This window comes from Rhinichthys klamathensis, unplaced genomic scaffold, assembly GCF_029890125.1.
Source record: "Rhinichthys klamathensis goyatoka isolate OS25496 unplaced genomic scaffold, OSU_Roscu_1.1 h1tg000135l_1, whole genome shotgun sequence".
Lineage (NCBI taxonomy): Eukaryota > Metazoa > Chordata > Actinopteri > Cypriniformes > Leuciscidae > Rhinichthys > Rhinichthys klamathensis.
The window spans coordinates 1,106,739-1,126,147 of record NW_026606670.1 but is presented as its reverse complement, the minus strand read 5'-3'; the positions used below and the strand labels follow the sequence as shown (position 1 = coordinate 1,126,147).

The 19,409-nt window shown below is 37.5% G+C and overlaps 1 protein-coding gene across 6 annotated transcripts in view; it reads right to left on the bottom strand.

Moving 5' to 3' along the window:
- The window catches only part of phactr2 (phosphatase and actin regulator 2), a 39,645-nt gene that overhangs the window by 8,398 nt on the left and 11,838 nt on the right, over nucleotides 1-19,409 (bottom strand). For 2 of the 6 annotated variants that reach the window (XM_056257155.1, XM_056257159.1), the window contains exons 2-7: nucleotides 8,682-8,849; nucleotides 8,273-8,347; nucleotides 5,747-5,884; nucleotides 3,999-4,226; nucleotides 2,580-3,051; nucleotides 450-625 (exon numbers count right to left, since the gene is read on the bottom strand). In XM_056257155.1, the coding sequence (XP_056113130.1) occupies nucleotides 450-625; nucleotides 2,580-3,051; nucleotides 3,999-4,226; nucleotides 5,747-5,884; nucleotides 8,273-8,347; nucleotides 8,682-8,849 (1,257 nt within the window). Of the gene's footprint in view, nucleotides 1-449; nucleotides 626-2,579; nucleotides 3,052-3,998; nucleotides 4,227-5,746; nucleotides 5,885-8,272; nucleotides 8,348-8,681; nucleotides 8,850-15,443; nucleotides 15,741-19,409 lie in introns of those variants that run through there. The other 4 variants (XM_056257157.1, XM_056257158.1, XM_056257156.1 and 1 more) reach the window with 4 other exon arrangements.

The window sequence follows — 19,409 nt, the reverse complement described above, 5'->3', positions numbered from 1 at the left end:
AACAGAAAATGAGAAACAGGCATCAGTCTTTGCAGGAATGTGCTCTGCATTTGCAGGAATGTGCTCTGCATTGTGCACTGGCAGGAAAGTCTGCAGAGTAACCAGCATGTCAGAAAGTAACGCTGACTAGAGACAGCATGTTTTTCCAGTTTGACAAACTAAAGGCTTGGACATCCGCTTTGCCAAAATTCTTTGAAGTTACAAGAGAAACTTCTAAAATGAAGATACCAAGAATGAAACCTCCAAGAAATGTATCACCTGTACTTGTGCTACGGGCTGTTAAGATTATACATAAACATCAGGCATTTACTAGAATAATCTACATGCATATCCAGAAAAGCAGAATATTTAAAGGTTTTCACTTACATCATTTTAATTTGGCTCAATTTTTTATTGGACAGAAAATGTAGAGAAACAAGGGGTTTAAACAACTAGACTTGAACACGTACTAGAGGTATACTCATCATCTTCGTCCTCCTCTTCTTCGTCCTTGTAGAGTATAGGTCCATCTGAATCATCTGAGTCGTTGGCCTGGTTTTCTCGAATGGAGTCAGGAATGACGGTCACCTCTGGGCTTTCCACATTGACGGTTTGTTGTCTCTCTCCCCCTGCAGTCCCAACAATCCTACAAAAGGCCAAGCCAAACACTCATTTAGTTTACCTAAAATATTCATTAGGATGAGCCGTTATCATAATCAGGGAAAGAGGACAACATAATCAAGACTTTAAAGAGGTCATAACATCATTCATTTTTTAAATTAACATTTTCCATGAGGTCCATTTATAATGTTAGTAAAGTTTTTTGTGCAAAGAGTCATAATATAGTTTTTCATGGCCATTTCCTCTCCTCTCCTCTCTCTGACTGTTCGAACTAAATGGTTTGTTTTTGGCTGCTGTGCCTCAAAAGAAACGGCCACTTCACATGTGAGATTATTCAGTGATCACACTTTTTTTTTTACTTAACATTTTAAGTAGCACAAGTTTGACAATCTGTCCTGTTGATTCATTTTGATATAACACCTTCAGTGCAGTTGTAATGCTGCAATGCTGTAGGTTTGGCTAAAAAAGTTGAGATCCAAAAACTAAATCAGAAAGGACTACATATATAATTATGCGATAATGTTCCAAACAAGACAACTAACAATATTACTAAAACTTTATCACTAACCACATTTCCTATCACACAAGTTACAAGATCAAAGTCTATTTGATGTCTCATGAAATATTGGTTACAAAACCTTTTTGGCAAACTATAACAAATATAGCACAACTAAAAATAAAGAACAATCCTTTAGCCTGAAGTTACATTGCTGAAATAGTTGCACTACCAGTCAAAAGTTTAGAGTCAGTAAGTTTTGTTTTTATTTTTCTGAAAGAAATGAATAATGTTATTCAGCAAGGACCCATTCATTTGATCAAAAGCACCTACATATACTTAAAGTTAAAGTTAAAAATCAAATAAATGCTGTTCTTTTTAACTTTCTATTCTTCAAAAAAAAAAAAAAAAAAACATGCTTTCCACAAAAATATTAAGCAGCACAACTGTTTTCAATGTTGATAATATGATTAAACGATTACATTTTGATCCCCAAATAAGCACATTATAATGATTTTTAAAGGATCATGTTTCCAACCACCTATTTTTATGCGTATTTTGGAATATCGCATTAAAAATGCTGGTTGGAAATGGAAGATGTGCATGAATTATAAAAATGCGCATGAAAAAACCTTATGTTTTCAATTGATGCATACAATAGTGGATGTGATTAGATAACTGAACTAAACAGCCGACCAATTTCATTGCACATCATCTCAAATGTTGGTTTGATCATTCTGAAATGCCTGAGCCAAAGTCTGTCATCAGAATAATTTGGTATAATTCCCTCCCAGAAGTGTCTCACATGATTACATCCCCAAACACCAGGCATCTGAATGCAATATAACATGACAGCATTTATAGTGTTTCATCTGCATGCTCTGAGACGCAAGTCATTTATGATGTAGGAAAAAAGAGCCACCGTTTCTTCACCGATTGCGGCAACTTCCATTTTTATAACAGATATTTTGCGCCAATTTCCCAAGAAGTGGAGATTTTGTTCTCTTGGACACATGGAAAGGAAACGCTGCTTTATTCGCAAATATTTTATGCAATATTCCAATTTTACTCATAAGTTAAATTCGCAACTTTGGGTGGAAACACAATGAATTAAGACTTAAGTAATGGCTGCTGAAAATTCATCTGTGCCATCAAAGGAATAAATTACGTTTCAAAATATATTAAAATAATAAACAGTTATTTTTTAATTGTAATAATATTTCACAATATTACTGTTTTACTGAATTTTGGATCACATAAATGCAAAAAGTAATCTTACCGACCCCAAACACTAGTGGTACAGCAGTGTACATTATTGTAAATTTACCCCAATCTCATTAAACGTCTGATTGGAGGATGACACACAGCATGACTTGCCTTTAGGGGAAACATATTGACATGCACATGTGCTATATAATCAATATTAAAAGCACAACATTAGAGGAATACAGATTTTACAAAAAATAACAACATGTAAACTGACCTTTGTATCTGGTCTGCCGCTGCCCTCTCTTTCACTTCTTCGCTCTCTGTGCTCACAGGTTCACCTAAAGTGTCTGAGGAGAGTTCATTTGAGGATCCAGTGAAGGATGTTTCCTCTGTGGCTTGGTTAACATGAGGCTGTCTTTTGTCCATCTCGGCAGAGGACTCGGAAACTTGATCGGCACCCTTCCCATCCTGAGATTTCTCCCCTGCTTTCTCATTACCATTTGAGGTTAATTCTTTTTTCCTTTGGTCCTTTTTAGAGGAGCTTTCCACAGTCTCGGACGGGGTTTTGGAAGGGGGCCGCGGTGACCTGGAGGGTGCAGGTTTTTTGGCAGACTTGGCTTGTGCTGCTGTTAGTTCTGAGTTGTTGTTCTTTGGGGTTTTCGAGCAGGTCGATGAAGATGATTGACCCGAGGCCTGAGTGGAACTCTTGGATGTGCCTGCAGTTTTCTTAGGATTCAATGTTTTTGCTGTGAAGAAATTCAGAGAAATAAGAGAATTAGAGATCTTAAAACGATAAGTTAATGGCTACACCAACAACAATGGCGGTGTTTTAAAAGCTTTTCTAAGAAATGAAACAGATTACTTGTACTAAGACATAATGACAGAACTAAAAGATAACATCAGATAGTGTATTTTCACATGCAGGTTCACCACTAAAAAATAAACTTCCTATGCGAAGGTCACTGCTGACCAAAGATATGAGTTTAGTTTGACATTCACATGAGCCAGGAAATTCAAAACACTATAAAACAAATAATCTGGGGTCCTCACAGTGTTACGTATTCATTTGCTGAAATTAAGAATATTAAAATATTACGAATGAATAAATAATAAATCAATAAAAAAGTGCTTCAGTTAAATGAGGAAGCCGTCAAGCCACCAATGATGGGACACAATGGACAGGTAAAAGGATAAAGGAACAGCACAGTGTGGAACAATGAGCCCCTGTTTATACACAATTACATGAGTGTGGTGTACATGCACAAAGTCCTGGTTACATGCAAAATGCAGCACAATTATTATACCATTATATTCAGACACAAAGGCAAACATCATTACAAGATTATAATATGTTTAACAATGAGACATGTAATGCAAGCAGAATAACAATACAAGAAAGCCATACTGGGTCACAAATGAGTCAGGAGACCACTTTGCACAGTACTGGATAACATAAACCCAAACTAGTTAAAGCATGAATCCAGCAAATTGCACATTTGCCCATTCTCAAACAAATGTGGATATATTTTGCTGACATTTCTGACAGCTTTTTTTGTTCTTCGAAAGACCAAGTTGGTTCCCAGCTTGACTGGTCAGGGGGAAAGAGATGCAAGCAGGAACCCCTCCATGCAGAGCTTGTTCCCCACACATGCAATCACAATGCTCCATTCTCAATACTGACACGTGTACTCACCATTGCCACGAGTGGCAGTTCGGGTGGTTTGTTTGGGTGGAGGAGCGGAGACCTGCTTATTGGTGGTCTTGGTTACCTTTTTACCCCCTGCTTGGCCACCTTTCTTCACACCTGAGTTTGTGGCCTCACCAGAGAGTTTGGGGAGTGAGGTCTGGTTTTTTTTAGTAGGGGTTTTTGGAGCGGTTGACTCACTGGCCTTTGGGCTGGGCTTGCTGTCATTCCTCTCTACTGAGCACAGAGGAGCAGAGCACCCTAAACTGTCATATCAGCACATTGTCAAATAGTATAGAGAATTTAGCTCAAAATTCTAATTGGATAAGCTACGTTTTAAGCAATTTTTAATACACAAATATGACCAGATATACATTACATCAAGTAGCAACTGTGAACTATATTAATTGGCTGACAAAAAATATATATATTGTCATTTATAATGACATTCCATTTTTCAACAAGAAAGCAATAAAATGATCAAGTGACAGAGAACTTTTGTAACAATTTAAAAGTCTTTACTATTTTAAATAAATGCTGTGCTTTTGAACTTTGCCATCACAGGAATAAATTACATTTTAAAATACATTAAAATAAAAAAATAAATGCAGCCTTGGTGAGCATAAGAAAAAGACATCAAAAACATCTTGATGACTATGTGTGTGTGGGTGTGTGTGTGTAATTATTATTCATTTAAATTATTTATTCAACTTTTTATTATTTAAACCTTGGTCTTATGCTCTTGGTGGCATTTTATAAAAGCGTTTTATAATGGATTTTCTTCCACACAGTGCAAATGCCTCAAGTGGCTTTAATGCTTTAGTGCATCTATTCCCTCAGCCACTTCAAAATGAACCCCATGAAAAATAAATTATTTTCATTGGTTGGAGGAAAAGTGGTGGAAACAATTACAGAATTGTTGTACAACATTAAAGAGGAAGAACTGATACAAATATAATTGTGTTGACGTTTCCCTTGCATATCTTGTGTGCCCACAACTTATGATGAAAAGAAAAATTCCAAAATGATGTCAGCCTAAATGGCACACTACCCATAAAAAGATGGTCTCAATACAAAGCATAATTTCCATCATTCATGTTATTATTAAAAAAGGTTTTATTATAGCTTCAAAGCCAAATATACTGAACTATACGGCACATTAGACACTAGTGGGCACCTCACCTCCTAAGCAGGTCAGACAATCAAGAGATGTTCATTAATTACATATACAACAAACTTCAACAGGAACAAAAATAACCTTCTCAGGAAATGCTCTTGTTCTACAAACAACTTTATTTTTACTGTAAATTAAAAACTTGACCACATGTTCGCCACATTTCACTGAGCAAGATAAAACTGTTGCTCCAAAGCTGCTCACACTTCCTCTAAATAACGCAGTTCATTTCTATATTATGATTGACAATCTTTATCAACCCATTTTGATACATTGCTCTTTGCACACGCGTTGATTTCACTAATGTTGTTCAATCACAATGATATATGAAATGATATGGATGGTGTGATGTGCAAAAATTTCATTGCAACAACATACGGTGAAGAAATTTCCCAAAACTACAACATAATCATGCTGCAAAACCTATGAAAGGACCCTTCAGTTAGACTAAATAATTTTACTCATTAGTTGCTTGAGCTTAAAACATCAACAACAAAAATACATTATCGGTACGGTTGGACATGTTGAGGACTCAACCATCTTTATTTTGCCCAGTTTTACCGGATTAAACAGAAAACTGTACCTTCTGGGTCCTCTGCCACTGCCGCCAAGTCTTTTTCTTCAGGGACCAGTTCTGGTGTTTCAATGTCCACTTTGACTTTTTCAGTAACTCCACTGGGCAATGCATGACCATTCAAGGTCTCTGTGTTCAAAGGATCATCTAAAGATAGACAAAAATGGCTTAGTTATCATGGAACCAATACGACATGCCTGCTATTCAGTAAAACGCAATTTTGTTACATCAACATTTAAGTCATCCTGCAGATGTTTAAAGACTGAGAGCTCAATAGATTGGACTGTGATTTTCTGAAAAGAACTACATATAAAAGTATTAGTGAGAGACTTTACTCTGACTCCCTCTACATGTGAGAACAGCAGAATCCTTCCCAATCTTCTGGCTCAATTTCATCATTTTGGATGTGTGTGAACAGCAAGTCCAGGAAGTTCTTAGCTTTTATTATATGGATAACATCAATTAAAGCTATTTAATGGAAAACATTCCTGGGTGGTAGAATAAATGAATAATCTTTAATTTATCTTTAACCCCCTTTGCTTTTCATTTGTTTATGGTTACTGGCTATGGTAATGCATTTTTCTTCTACTGTAGGTGATGGTACCATAGTGGTTAAAGGGATACTTCAGGATTTAGCATTAAGCTTTGTATTAGTAGAAAACCTGTAGTATTTTCGAATTACCATGCTTTCCACCCTCATATCACCCTGAGACGAGAGATTTATGTATTATTTGTCTGGAAAAAATCCTCCGATGACGCAAAAATCGTCATTTTGCGTCATCGGAGGATTTTTTGGCCAGAGGCTAAAGACTACAGTCAGTAGTAGGGGCTGTCCCGCATGTTTTCAACCCGTCCATAGCGGGTGGGATGGTGGGATCTCACTCACAGAATGTACACATAGTGTCAGCCATCTTTTTTTGGAAGCTAAGCTAGCAGGCTCTTGTTCTGTGGAGAAAGCTGAGTAGTAGGGGTTACCATCCTCTTTTTCCCGGACATGTCCGGCCGTCGAGATCGTACAAAATGTCTGGGATTCAGCTTTTGCTTTCTGCAGTCGCCATTCATTGTTTACATGCACACCTTTTGTTTCAATCTAACTGAATTCATTCCGATTGGTGAATCTGAATGTAGTGTTTACATGAACGCTAAACAAGTGATCGGTTGATGTGCGTTTTAACATTGCTAAGAAAATTCCCGCTCCTCCGTGAGAGATACGAGAACGGTGCGTCTCACAGGTGTTGCGCATCGGTAATCACCATAGACAGTAAAAGAAATGGACACAGCGACCCCCATTTCAACGGAGAGAGTTGAAGCCCAACATGGGCACTCACTTCCTGATAGCCAAGCGTTCTGCGCAGGCTCAAACTGAGCTTGACGACGTAGTTGTCACGTGAGCAACCGTTCTGACCTTCTAGTAGCTGTGCCGGGACAAATCTGAATTGAAATCTGAAACAAATCTGTTGTTGAAATATTTTGTCCCGTTGCTTTTATGAACTCTCTATCTATGGGCTTCTCCCTTGACTTTATGCCTCCATGTCCCCCCGATTGCCTCATAGACAGTAAACGATTGCCTACGAGCTTCTACTTCTGTCTATACGGTAATTTCTCTACCGTGCGACAGAGCGTCCAGTGGTTATGACGCAATCGTTAGCCTATTTTTACAAGAATGGCTTCTACGGGGCCATAATGTAAGATACAAAGTAATGGAGCCTTTTATACATTGTCGTGTTTCTTTAGAAATAAATAATGGACAAATGGAGTCTTTGGACGCCTCAGATGTAAAGTTATTCGCTGTCAAAGTGACGCCAAAATGAATGGGAGTCAATGGGATGCTAACAGCAGGTGATAGCCAGCTACAATGGCGGCCCCCGGAGGCAGCTTCAACTTCCGGCTGATGGATTACCCCCTTGGTAATCACGCCACCGGCCTCGCGCAGTTCTCCCTAGCCTCGTCCTGCTCGCCACCGTAAACATAATGAATGGCGACCGTAGAACGCAAAAGCCGAATCCCGGACATTTTTGGCGATCTCGAAACACATTTTCGGGCAGACTCATCACGGAGACTCACTAGCCTAGACTTGTTGTTTAACTACTGCGCTCTGTTACCGGTAGGCGTGGCCTCCTAGGGCAGCGAAGCAAGTGCATTCTTGGAGTTGCCGTCTTTCATCCATATAAGCCAAAAATACATTTTCTGGCTTTTCTCAGTCTAGAAAGCTCCAAATTCAAAAATAATTTCACATTTCTTCTACTTAAATGACCAATTTTAAATACACATTCATCTTTCCAGAGGTGAAGTATCCCTTTAAAGATTAAAGATCGCATCCGATAACCCACTAGCACCACTTGACACATGAAGAACAGAGATGCTTATTTCACCCTTTAACCTCATTTAAACATGGGTTACTGCAGGGAACTGCCTTTATATTGTATTATAAATCAATTTAGACAATAAACAAACTAATAATTCTAATGAATCATTCCTTTAATTTCACAGAAAGCAGCTCAGCGTCACATTCACTTGCTTTATTTAAAATCTCACCTTGCTCTGGAATAAGGACACCTTTCCTTATGAGCTCTTCTCGAGTTTGCCTGGTGGATATTTTCCTCTCCAGAACTATAAAGACGTAGGACATATCAAGACATCATTATATCAAGAACACTATATGGTTACTATGGTTCACAGAGTTCAGTAAAAGTGCAGGCTGCTGCCAGCTGTAATATGTTGTGTGCAATACATTTTATGATCCCTGGCGTGTCTACCGTATCCATCCAACATAATCACCACTTGAATATCATGCTGGATGAAGTAACGTTCATGAAGTTGTTAGGAAGCATCAAGAAAAGCCAAGAGGGTATCAATGAGATAACTACATTCTGAATATACTGTACATAGATGGATATATTGTCCCAAGCATAAACATTAAAGCAAAATGCTATTAGGGACATACCCTTGGAGAGGTCCTGAAACTTATCACTGGTCCTCTTCTTTCTCCATTTCCAAGGTTTAAAGATCTTGCCCAGAGAAGAGAGCTTTCCTCCCTTTCCTTTCAGCTGAGGAGACTGCGAGCTTCCCACGACATCACAGTTGGCCAGAGAAGATTTTTCCAGACCGTCCACTAAAAGTGAATCAAAGAAAGGAAAAATGAGAACATTGAATGAAATGAATAATAAAAACTCAGCTGACCTCAAGACAATGGAAATAGCCAACAGGTTTTTACAACAGGAAATACTTGTGTGAATGATTGTTTCTGACCATAACAACAGACATTAAGGCACCCTCAAGCAGCAAGAACAACTAGCTGACTCTTTCCATGAATAGCATACAAAAACAGTATACAAATTAATACTTTTACTCAAGCAAGGACATGTTAAATTGTTCAAAAGTGACTAAAGACATCTACAATGTTACAAAAGATTTCAATTTTAAATAAATGCTGTTTCTATTCATTAAAGAATCCGGAAAAAAAAAAAATTTCTGTTTCCACAAAAAATATTTAGCAGCACAATTGCTTTCAACATTGATAATAATAAGAAATGTTTCTTGATCACTAAATCAGCATATTATAATGATTTCTGAAAATTCAGCTTTGCCATCACAGAAAAAAATTATATTCAGAAATATTTTAAAATAGAATCAAATAAATGCAGCCTTGGTGAGCACCAGATACTTCTTTCAAAAGCCCTAAAAATCTTATAGACTGCAAACTTATGAATATTAGTGTACATGCATTTAAAAATACTGCATTTATATTGCAACCCTGTTACAAAAATTTTAAATGAATGGGTGACAGGCTTGCAATATATTAAAGGCACAGTATGTAAGTTTCGCCGCTGGGTCGCTTTTTCAAAACAATAAGAAAGGGTTAGCTTGAGCGTGGAATCATGGAAGTTGTATTCACCTCCACAGCTGATGGAAAGCAATCCGACAGGACTCAGGCAGAAATCATGTTCATGGTTGGGCTAATGTATTAAAGTTTTATTAACCTTACTGTGGTATGAAGTTGGGCGGGGCAGAGAGACTGCGACATGTTACGTTGCCGTTTTTATTATGCTTATATGCTGCAGTCGGCCGCTGTTGCTCCTTTCGCTTTGCAAAAGGCATGGAACATGAAAAAGTATTTGTAGAAAATGCCTACTACAAGCATATGCCAATAAGGCAGTTTACACCAGGTATTAAGATGCGTTTGGTCGATTGGATTACAAGTAGACGAGGGAAACATATTCCCCTTTACACCTGGTATTTTAATCCGTCTCTTTTGTCCACTTTCAACCACTTCTGTCCTGAATTCTTCGAGGGGAGGGTCCCTCACACAATTCACATATGAACACGCATGGAGACGACGGAAAAACACACAGAGAGCAGCAGCTTTCGTTTCTGTTCTGACAGCTACAAATCCACAGCGAACGCTGTGATTGCGTGTTAGAAATCAGGAATGGTGAGAGAACATTGCGCTTGATACTTCAAACCAATCTCAGGTCTCCAGCCAAAGTTTAAATCCCGTCTGGCTAGTGCGCTTCCCATTATGTTTATGTGTTAGATCAGTAGGCAGGCAGAGTAGGCGTCTTTTGTGTTTTCAACTACCTCTGGATGGGGTCGAAAGTGGACAAGCTCAAAACTTTTCAGATCCCGTTTACACCTGTATTGAGCATCGTCCATTTATGATCCAATCGACCAAAATGCATCTTAATACAAGGAGTAAACAGGGCCTTAGTCAACAATGACCCTTAATCACAGATCAGATCGATTATTTTAGGTTAGGTGCTCACTTGAAGTGTAAGGTTTGCAATTGTGATTCAGCCAAGAATTGAACTCTCCTCCACCCCACCCTGACTACTACATTTCTTTTTAAAGAAGACATATTTCCACATGGCCCACGCAAAGAGATATTAAACCCGTTTATCAAACATAATCCAACAGAACAGCAGACCTATAGTCACAGACACACCTCGCCAGATGAAGTGTAAAATGATCACAAGAGCATTTCCACACAGCTAAATGAGATCAAAGAACTGAAAACAATAAACAAAGAGTCAGGCTCCAAAGCAGTGACACCTTTTATCATTTTAAGAAATGCATACACACTTACATTGTTCTCAACAGAATTACAGCAGAGACCCCCGGTCAGTGAGTGCATGTGTCATTGTTATTTTTGCCAGATTTTTCATACAATGAAAGTCAGTGGTGCCCAATGTTGTTTGGACTCCCAATATTCCCTTAAAATCTTTTTTTGTGTTCCACAGAAGAAAGTCATAAAGCACTGTAAAAAAAAAAAAATAGGAGAGGAGAAAGTAACCTCCTGGCTCTTAGAGTTTGAACTATGATTCAGATGGAAAATTGACAGATTGACATTGACATTTACCACACATTTCCGATGTAGTTCGCTCTGTGTACTTAATGTAGTTTCATTAGATCCTAGATGCATAGATTTGCTGTCGCAGTGCAGAAAACAGTGTATTCCCAGCATGTCGACAACACAAACCAAACTCTTCCAGAATTCAACTACAACTAGTGTTTGAGAGTGGGTCAAAGTAGACATTGTTCTCAGGCAGCCAATGAAGACCATAGACTGATATTATGCAAATCTGTTATAAATTTAGCTTGGTGCAGGAAGTAAGACTGGAATTACTGAGAACTTCTTTCAGGCAGTTTAGAATCAGTTCTTTCCATTTATCATGCACTTGTCACAGTGAAGGAATTTTCACACCGAAAATATAAACTTGAGAAAACACCGGTATTACTGATAATTTGCAGAGATCAGGGAGCCACTATCAGTATGAAGTGCATTGAAATCGCTTTTGAATGCTCACGAGAATTTGCAATCACGCGTACACTTTGTATAGGGATCGGCGGTATTGATCGCACAATTTATAAGATAAGAAAAGAGGTCAATGATGATTGTCAACACAAAAGAAGATATTTTGTAGAATGTCAGTAACCAAACAGTTTATGGACACAGAATGGGAAAAAAATACTATGGAAGTCAATGGGGCCCATCAACTGTTTGGTTACCCATATTCTTCAAAATATATTCTTTGGTGTTCAGCAGAAGAAAGAAATTAATACGGTTTTGGAACAACTTGAGGGTAAATAAATGACAGAATTTTTTGGGTGAACTATCCCTGTAAGCTCCAAAACTACACTTCAGCTACACATCAATACACACTGGGCAATGTGAATGCTATAATCTGTTAATATGGCCGCCCAACACGCACATCTTCCACAAAATCCAATCCAAAATTCCAAAATCTGATCAGCAACCAGGATATTTTTCACACAGAAATGTTTGAGATCCAAACACGAAGCCTGTTTTTCACACTGCACGGAGGGATTTCATTAGCGGACACATGTAACAGGAATGTGCTAGATAGCATGTCTGTGGTCTTTTCACCACCATCATGAGAATGCCAAAGCGCCTCTTCACTAATCAATTCTCCCTAAGGAGCCACTGACCCTAAACTTCATTGGCCTGTCGACAGCCAGTTGGACACTGATTGGATTATTAATAGTATGTGTTACTCCCAGAACTCCCAGTGATGATAGCCGTCCCTGAGATCAAACCTCAGAGGATCAAGCACAATGAACACAAAGAGGACACCGGTTCACAACTGAGCAAGCAGAATTCATCTGAAGGGCACAGATGAACATGTGTGGATGCTGCAGAACAAAAATAGAGCCACAGTACACTGTTGAAAAAAATGACAGTTTGATACTGACACCAAAATGAGGCCATAGTTGCATGAAATGTTTTAAACCAATAAAAATAAATAAAAAAAAAATAGGAAAGCATTAAAGGGTTAGTAGTACACCCAAAAATTTTAATTCTGTCATAATTTACTCACCCTCCTGTTGTTCCAAACCTGTTCTGTCCCTCCATTGATAGTGCACACAACTACCTATTTGCCGCTTCAAAAACTTCATAAAGAGATCTTAATTGAGCGGTTTAGTCCAAATTGTCTAAAGAGACATGATCGCTTTATAATGATCAACAGATTGAATTTAGGCTTTTATTCACATAAACATTCATCTACTCAAACATCAGTTGTGGTAAATGGAAGATCAAGGTTAAGGCTTGCTTGACGTGCGAGAACCAATGAGGTTTATTCTCGTGTTACACAGCACGTTTGAGCTTCTACAAGAAGCTATAAGGTTTGTTCTCGCAAATCAAACAAGTACGGTTGAGCTTTTGATGTTCGCTGATCAATGTTTATATGTGAATAAAAGCCTAAATTCAATCATATATTAATCATATAAAGCAATCGTCTCTTCAGAAAATTTGTACTAAACCGCTCAATTCATATGGATTAGTTTTACAATATATTTATGAACTTTTTGAAGTGACAAAGTAGTAGTTGTGTGGACTGTCAATGGAGGGAAAGAAAGCTCTCAGATTTCATTAAAATATCTTCATTTTGGGTTCCGAAGATGAATTATGGGTTTGGAATGACATGAGGGTGAGTAGCCTAAATGATGAGAGATTTAAGATGTTGAGGTGAACTATCCCTTTGAGATGTTTAAGAAGTCTCTGATATTAAAGAAGTTCTAATTCAGTCTGTGAATCAGTTGACCAAAAAAAGAAAACTCAAACTCCAATTCAATTCCAATTTGCATATATAATGTTTTAGCAAAAATAAATCTGTTCATTAATTTGTAGTTTTATAATGGAGCATAAAATTGAAAATGACTAAATATTCTTCCTTGTGTTCATTTATTGAAAAAATAGGGTGAAAACAGAAAACACACCTTAATTTGGGTTTTGGCGTAATTAGGAGTTTAAATGAAACAATGGTTGCAGAGCAACATTATATAAAATATAGTCTATTGAAGATCACCAAAATGCTGAAAAATATGGAGAATTCTTTTAGCCATACCATTCAGATCTGTATTGTGGCAAAAATGCTGCAAATATTATGTTTTATTTTATCACATTTGAGTTTGTACAGCTGACTAAATTCCTCACTTCCTCTTTTATATGGGGAGGCCACTGAAAAGGCATCAAACATGACAAATAATCATGAGGACCTGAAAACAAAAGACATCAGTAATTAAAACCTCTAAGGCTTCCAAAGAAAGCATGTGAGACTTAACGATTAAAAAGTTCACGGGAGTCAAAAATAAATACAAAGCAGCTGTAAAGAGAGATATGGGGGTAAGTGATGGCTAAAAAAGCCACTCTGCCTGAAAATGAGTTCATTGTCTCAATGCTTTTTTAAAGTCTTGCTAGTCAACAAAATGAGCAGAGGACGTTTATAAAAGTGTAAAAGTTGCAGCCTGTTTTTGACAACAGGTAAGTGCATAAAAGGCAACAACGAATGCTAAATCTAGCTAAATTGCTAGCAGCATTTGAATACCACATCCCCAGTTCCTCATGATACAAGGAAAAAACAAAAAGCCAATTTCAGTCAACATTTTGTTCCTCTATTGACAGAGAGGAAATGCCTATGTTTTTAATGGTCCTTCCTATAAAATGATTTAAAAGAACTAGACCAAAGACAAAAACAGCACTTGACGATTTCTGGATCTAATTAATAGAGAAGTCAATACCATTCAACCAAATCTTCGCTTTGCCAAAATTATATCCAGTTTTCATTTCTGTGGCCTTTCAAATCCAGTACAGTTGTAATAAATTTCAGACCCAGTCAAAACAATTAAAAGCATGATTCAGTATCATTTAAAGCACCATATGCATGCTGCTCATGAAAACACAATACATCTGATCAACCTTCTTTTGAGAGCTGGTAAACTGATCAATAGAAGCTTTTATCACTCTGGCAATAATGGAAATTATGGGGAAATGAAGGTAGTGGCAAATCTCGTGATTCAATATTTGGTTCAGAAAGAAGCTCAAGATTACAATCACAGTGCATTGTGGAGTACTTGCTTGAAATTGTTGCTATTGTAACTTGATTGTAGTGCATAGGCCTACTAAAACACTCCATTGACCGTTTCTTTTTTTAAATTAACACTCTCAACAGTCTCCAGACTCAGAGAAACTGAACATGTCACACCTGTATTAAATGTAACCAAAACCAGTAAACCTGCAATTTAGACATGGGTTTTGATAATGAATCAACTATTTACATTGTTCAATTTACTGTAAAAATAGAAATGGCAACTGGCAGGAATTTACCATAAAAATACAGTGATGTTACAAGAAGATTGTTGTGTCTCTTCTAATATAAATAAATTATAAGATAATTCATAACCCGAATTAGGAAGTACATTTCTAACAGCACATCGATTTGACAGCACATATTACGAGAAACGAGAGCAAAAGAACACAGTGAAACAATCATTTCCTGAATGCACGACCCAGTAGCCTACATGTGTGTTTTTTCGTCCTCTTCAAGGGAGGATGTTATAGTTAAGTTTACTAATCCATCAACGCAAACACCTCAATTCGCCGAAAGATGCGCTTGACAAAGTCCCACTTGTTGATCGTTTGCACTACACGCGCCACGAGACAAACCAAAATCCACGCGCTTGTTTATAATGGGAGCGTTTTGGTTCGTCTCGTCGCGTACAGATACTATCAGATTAGGTCAAAGCCAATGTGCAAACACCAGACTTGAAAATGAACTTGGTTTCCAGCGGACTCGGACTTAACTAGCTCTAAAAAGTAACGTCTTCCCTCCCTGGCCGTTTATTGAAATAGCGGTATGGGTGAGTAAACAACGAGTCACTGAACAAGCCCTTCAGTTCATACACTTACCGCTCGTTCTCTGAGACAAGCTGGAGACAGATGTCTGGCCCATGTCGATCTTCAATGGGCCGCTAAACAATAATCATACGACGCCCCAAGAACTTGTACAACAAAGCCCACTCGATCGACATAACAGGAGACTCATTTCCCTCCTCCAACTCTGAGATCTGCTTTTTAAAAGAGCTTTTCCATAATGTGAATTCGCAAGAAACGTAATCGAGCTCCGAGTCTCCGGATTTAAATGCCTGTCATTCCTTATTTGCAGACTGTAGTTTTAGCAGTCAGAGGTCATAAGGAGGAAGTTTCAAGCCCCTCCTCGCTTCAGCCCTGCTTAAAGCATGGAAATGTATGTTGGTAAAACACATTTGTGTGTTGACCAAAAGTGACATCATTAGAAATTACTAGTGCTCTGTTATTTTCGACTACACTGCTTTACTGTATATTACAACATGGTTTATTCTGTTCACAATGTCTTTTGCTAACTGTCAAATGTCCTTTTATCGGTCTTTGTGATCAAGAAATGACAGATGTAAAACTAAGGGAAACTTTTACACTAACTAAAGAGAGTCTCACTATAAAGCTGTATAAAATATGTATACTAAAGATCATTCATGATTGATGATTTCAAGCCCTGATTGTTTGAATAAAAAATTGTAAAACGTTTTATATAAAAAAGGACTTCAAGTTTGCCTTGTTGTTGAAAGTCAGTTTCTGAATAGACAATTGACCTTCAATAGCGGGGCATGTTGTCACAGTGGAACTGGCCATTAAACAGGCTGTCAAATGCTTTCAGCAAAATGTAAACAATATAAAAATATGAAAGATTAAACATTTTATGAAACAGCAAAAAGTAAATACTGTAACATACAACAATAACACTGGCAATTGTGTTTCAAATAACAAATTATATAAATTAAAACCACTGACAACCTGCCCCGGCCTGACTTGAATGAAAATAATAATATTAATAATATGAATAATGAATCATTATACAGCTGACTCTGAAATTGTTCACAATAAACCATATTTAAGGTTTGACTATTTTAGGTGTTTGAAACCAACATCTAAACCGAGCACTAGAGAAAACACTCAAAACCAAATAGTTATACAGTCCTGTTGACAACTTCCATTTCTCCTTTACATCCCATGAGAATAAATATGCATTTTTTCATAACATAACAATAGGTTTTATAGTGGCAAATGCTAACGCTGCTATAATCTTTAAGTTTGCTTGCGCCTATTGCTTTGTTTCCTGCAAAAGAGGCCAAAAGCCCCACAGACTTAGAAAAAGCACTCCCTCCCACAATCCCCTCTTCCAAAGCAGAAATTGTGGGAGGGATTCAGAGCAGGAAGTCTTATGGAAACAAGCCAACTCTAGAGATGTGAGCTATTGTTTTGCGCACAGCTAAGCTGAATGTTCTCATCAAGTATGAGCTCTCCACCCCTTCCTGAAGGTCCTCCTCACCATCATAACACCATGACCCTGACTGAGTACAACAAGCTGCAAATAGTGTGATTTGTTGATGTAATCTTTGCATCATATGATTTGAATTTTGTTATTCATTTTATTCAAGAGGGGTGAAATAGTAGTATAGAGGTTTAGTATAAAGGTCACAAATAGGGGAAACCAATAACTGCAAGAGCTACTGAGTAATCCTGTCACCAGCTAGACATAAAGCTAGTTAATCTAAAGCAGTGGTTGTCAACCAGGGAGCAGGGCCCAATTAAATTAATTGTGGTTAATGAATTTTGTACGTTAAATTGACCAACACCCAATATGTTAAATCAATTAAAAACAGGTTTTTAAACAAGTAGCTTTGTCATAATCAAAGCAGAAGTATCGTGCAGAAATATCTTAGACTTAGAGAATATGCAGGGGGCCTTTGAATATTCTGTTGGACAACAGGGGGCCTATGTGAGCCAAAAAGGTTGAGAACCTTGAGATGTAAATGGGCTTTCCCTGCATAAACGTTGTTTGGTAAACTATAAGAAACTTTTAACATACATGTATACATGTATATATATACACACACTGTAGGAAAATGTTGCTGCCTTAAATTAAGTACAATCAACTTGGATTTTTAAGTCTTTTCAACTTAAATTACATTAAACTGCTTAAAAATGAATTGGATTTTGAAAACTAATAAAAAAGTTGAAAATTGCTTAACTTATTTTGATGAGTTACTGCAATGTAAAAACATAAATGTTGTCATAACTTATTGATCATATTTTACAGTGTACACTTGCTGATGCTTTGGCGATTTGACCAAATGGAGGGCCTTTGCTGGGGTTAGCAGAAGCCCTGAATGGATGGTAAGTGGTCAGAGTGGCATGTCATTCTGATATCATGGTCTGTCTGCATCTGTTCAGTTAACACTGACAGGGAACCATCTGTACTCTGATAACCGCTTTCACACGCATCACATATTAAACACATAAGACAGACACACATAGACTCCAAAGAATCCACTTAAACCAAACTACTGCCAAAACAATGCAGTTATAAGGGCACATTCATTTTAAAGTCACCTTTGATTTTTCCATGTGTTCTGCAGATGGTCATGCCAAACAAACGGTTTATTTTTAGCCATGGAAGAAGTAGAAAGAATATCTCCATGCTAAAGAATATCTCTGGGAAACTATTATAGACAGCTACATTAGTATGCAAACAAAAAAACGTAATCACCATATTCTATAATGGATTCCTGAAATGCATCGATTATGGCCATGGCCCAGGTTTGAAAATAGAAGGGGCGTATGGAGAGTCACCAAATCACAACACACCTCCCGGACAGTATCCTGGAGAACGCTGCCATCTATTGACCAAATGCGTGCACTCTGCATGCAAATATCTCATTTGATTGAAAACTATACATCTCTGTTAACTTCTCAGGATTGATATATGGTTTATGAATATGTTTTCATGTATTTTGTTGCTATTTGATATATCTCGGAATGTCAGAAATGAAGTAAATCTGTTCAATTAAATAAAGTGAATTCACTTACTGGGACGATTGTTGGTCCACATGCACGCCATACAGATGCTCTACCGGGTCTCTTTTGAGAACACCTTAATCTGATTTCCAATGTAGTCAGATATCCCTAGAGACACAAGTATGGACTTACTGTAGAGAGACAAATCTGTCCATTTGCTCTAGAGTGCAGCCTGAGTGCATATGGGAAGACAATAATGGCATACAGCTAATAAGTATAAAGCGGATCTGTTTGCATCCCATCAACAAAAAAAAAAATCTATGCATTAGTCTTTAATACACTGCTCATCAGCTCATGATCTACCACTAGCTTTGCCCCCCTTATATTGTTAAATGTCGGCATTAGTATGATGTAATGCATGCTTATAGCAGAGATTTGTGACAATGCCAATAGAAATGATCACTTCATGCCTTTGGAGTTCACCCACAATCCCCTAAATGGGTGCAAGGACCGTCCGAAACTTAAATGCAGCATCACTGGAAAAGATGTAGGAAAAGCTCATCAATTATTAACTGCCAATCTCAGCACAAAATAGCAGCTAATTATTGTTTAAGTGATGCCATTTAGTTCTTTCCTCTGCTCGGATGATTTATTTATTAACTCTAAACCCAGAGAAAAGTTGTAGTGTGTTAGAAAACAAGATTATTGCACCTCATCATGGTATGCAAATATATAATAAACCATAGAAATCAACTCTGCGAATTTAAGCAAGTTGCTGAGATTTAAAGATAATTGTTTCATGCATGTGTCTATAACTACAGTAAGATGCATGAGACAAAAGCAGTTTTATTAACCAAGCATCACCTAAAAACAAAACATTTCAGACCAAACAGATGATGTATTGCTGGAAATGTTTCTGTAGACTTCTGGCTCCTGTTGGGAGCACAACGAGGTATGGCAAACCTTGTCGATCAATACTTGACATCCTGCCTGTAAGTGTTTTTCCCCAGCATGGATGGCTTATTTGGAAATCTGGGACAT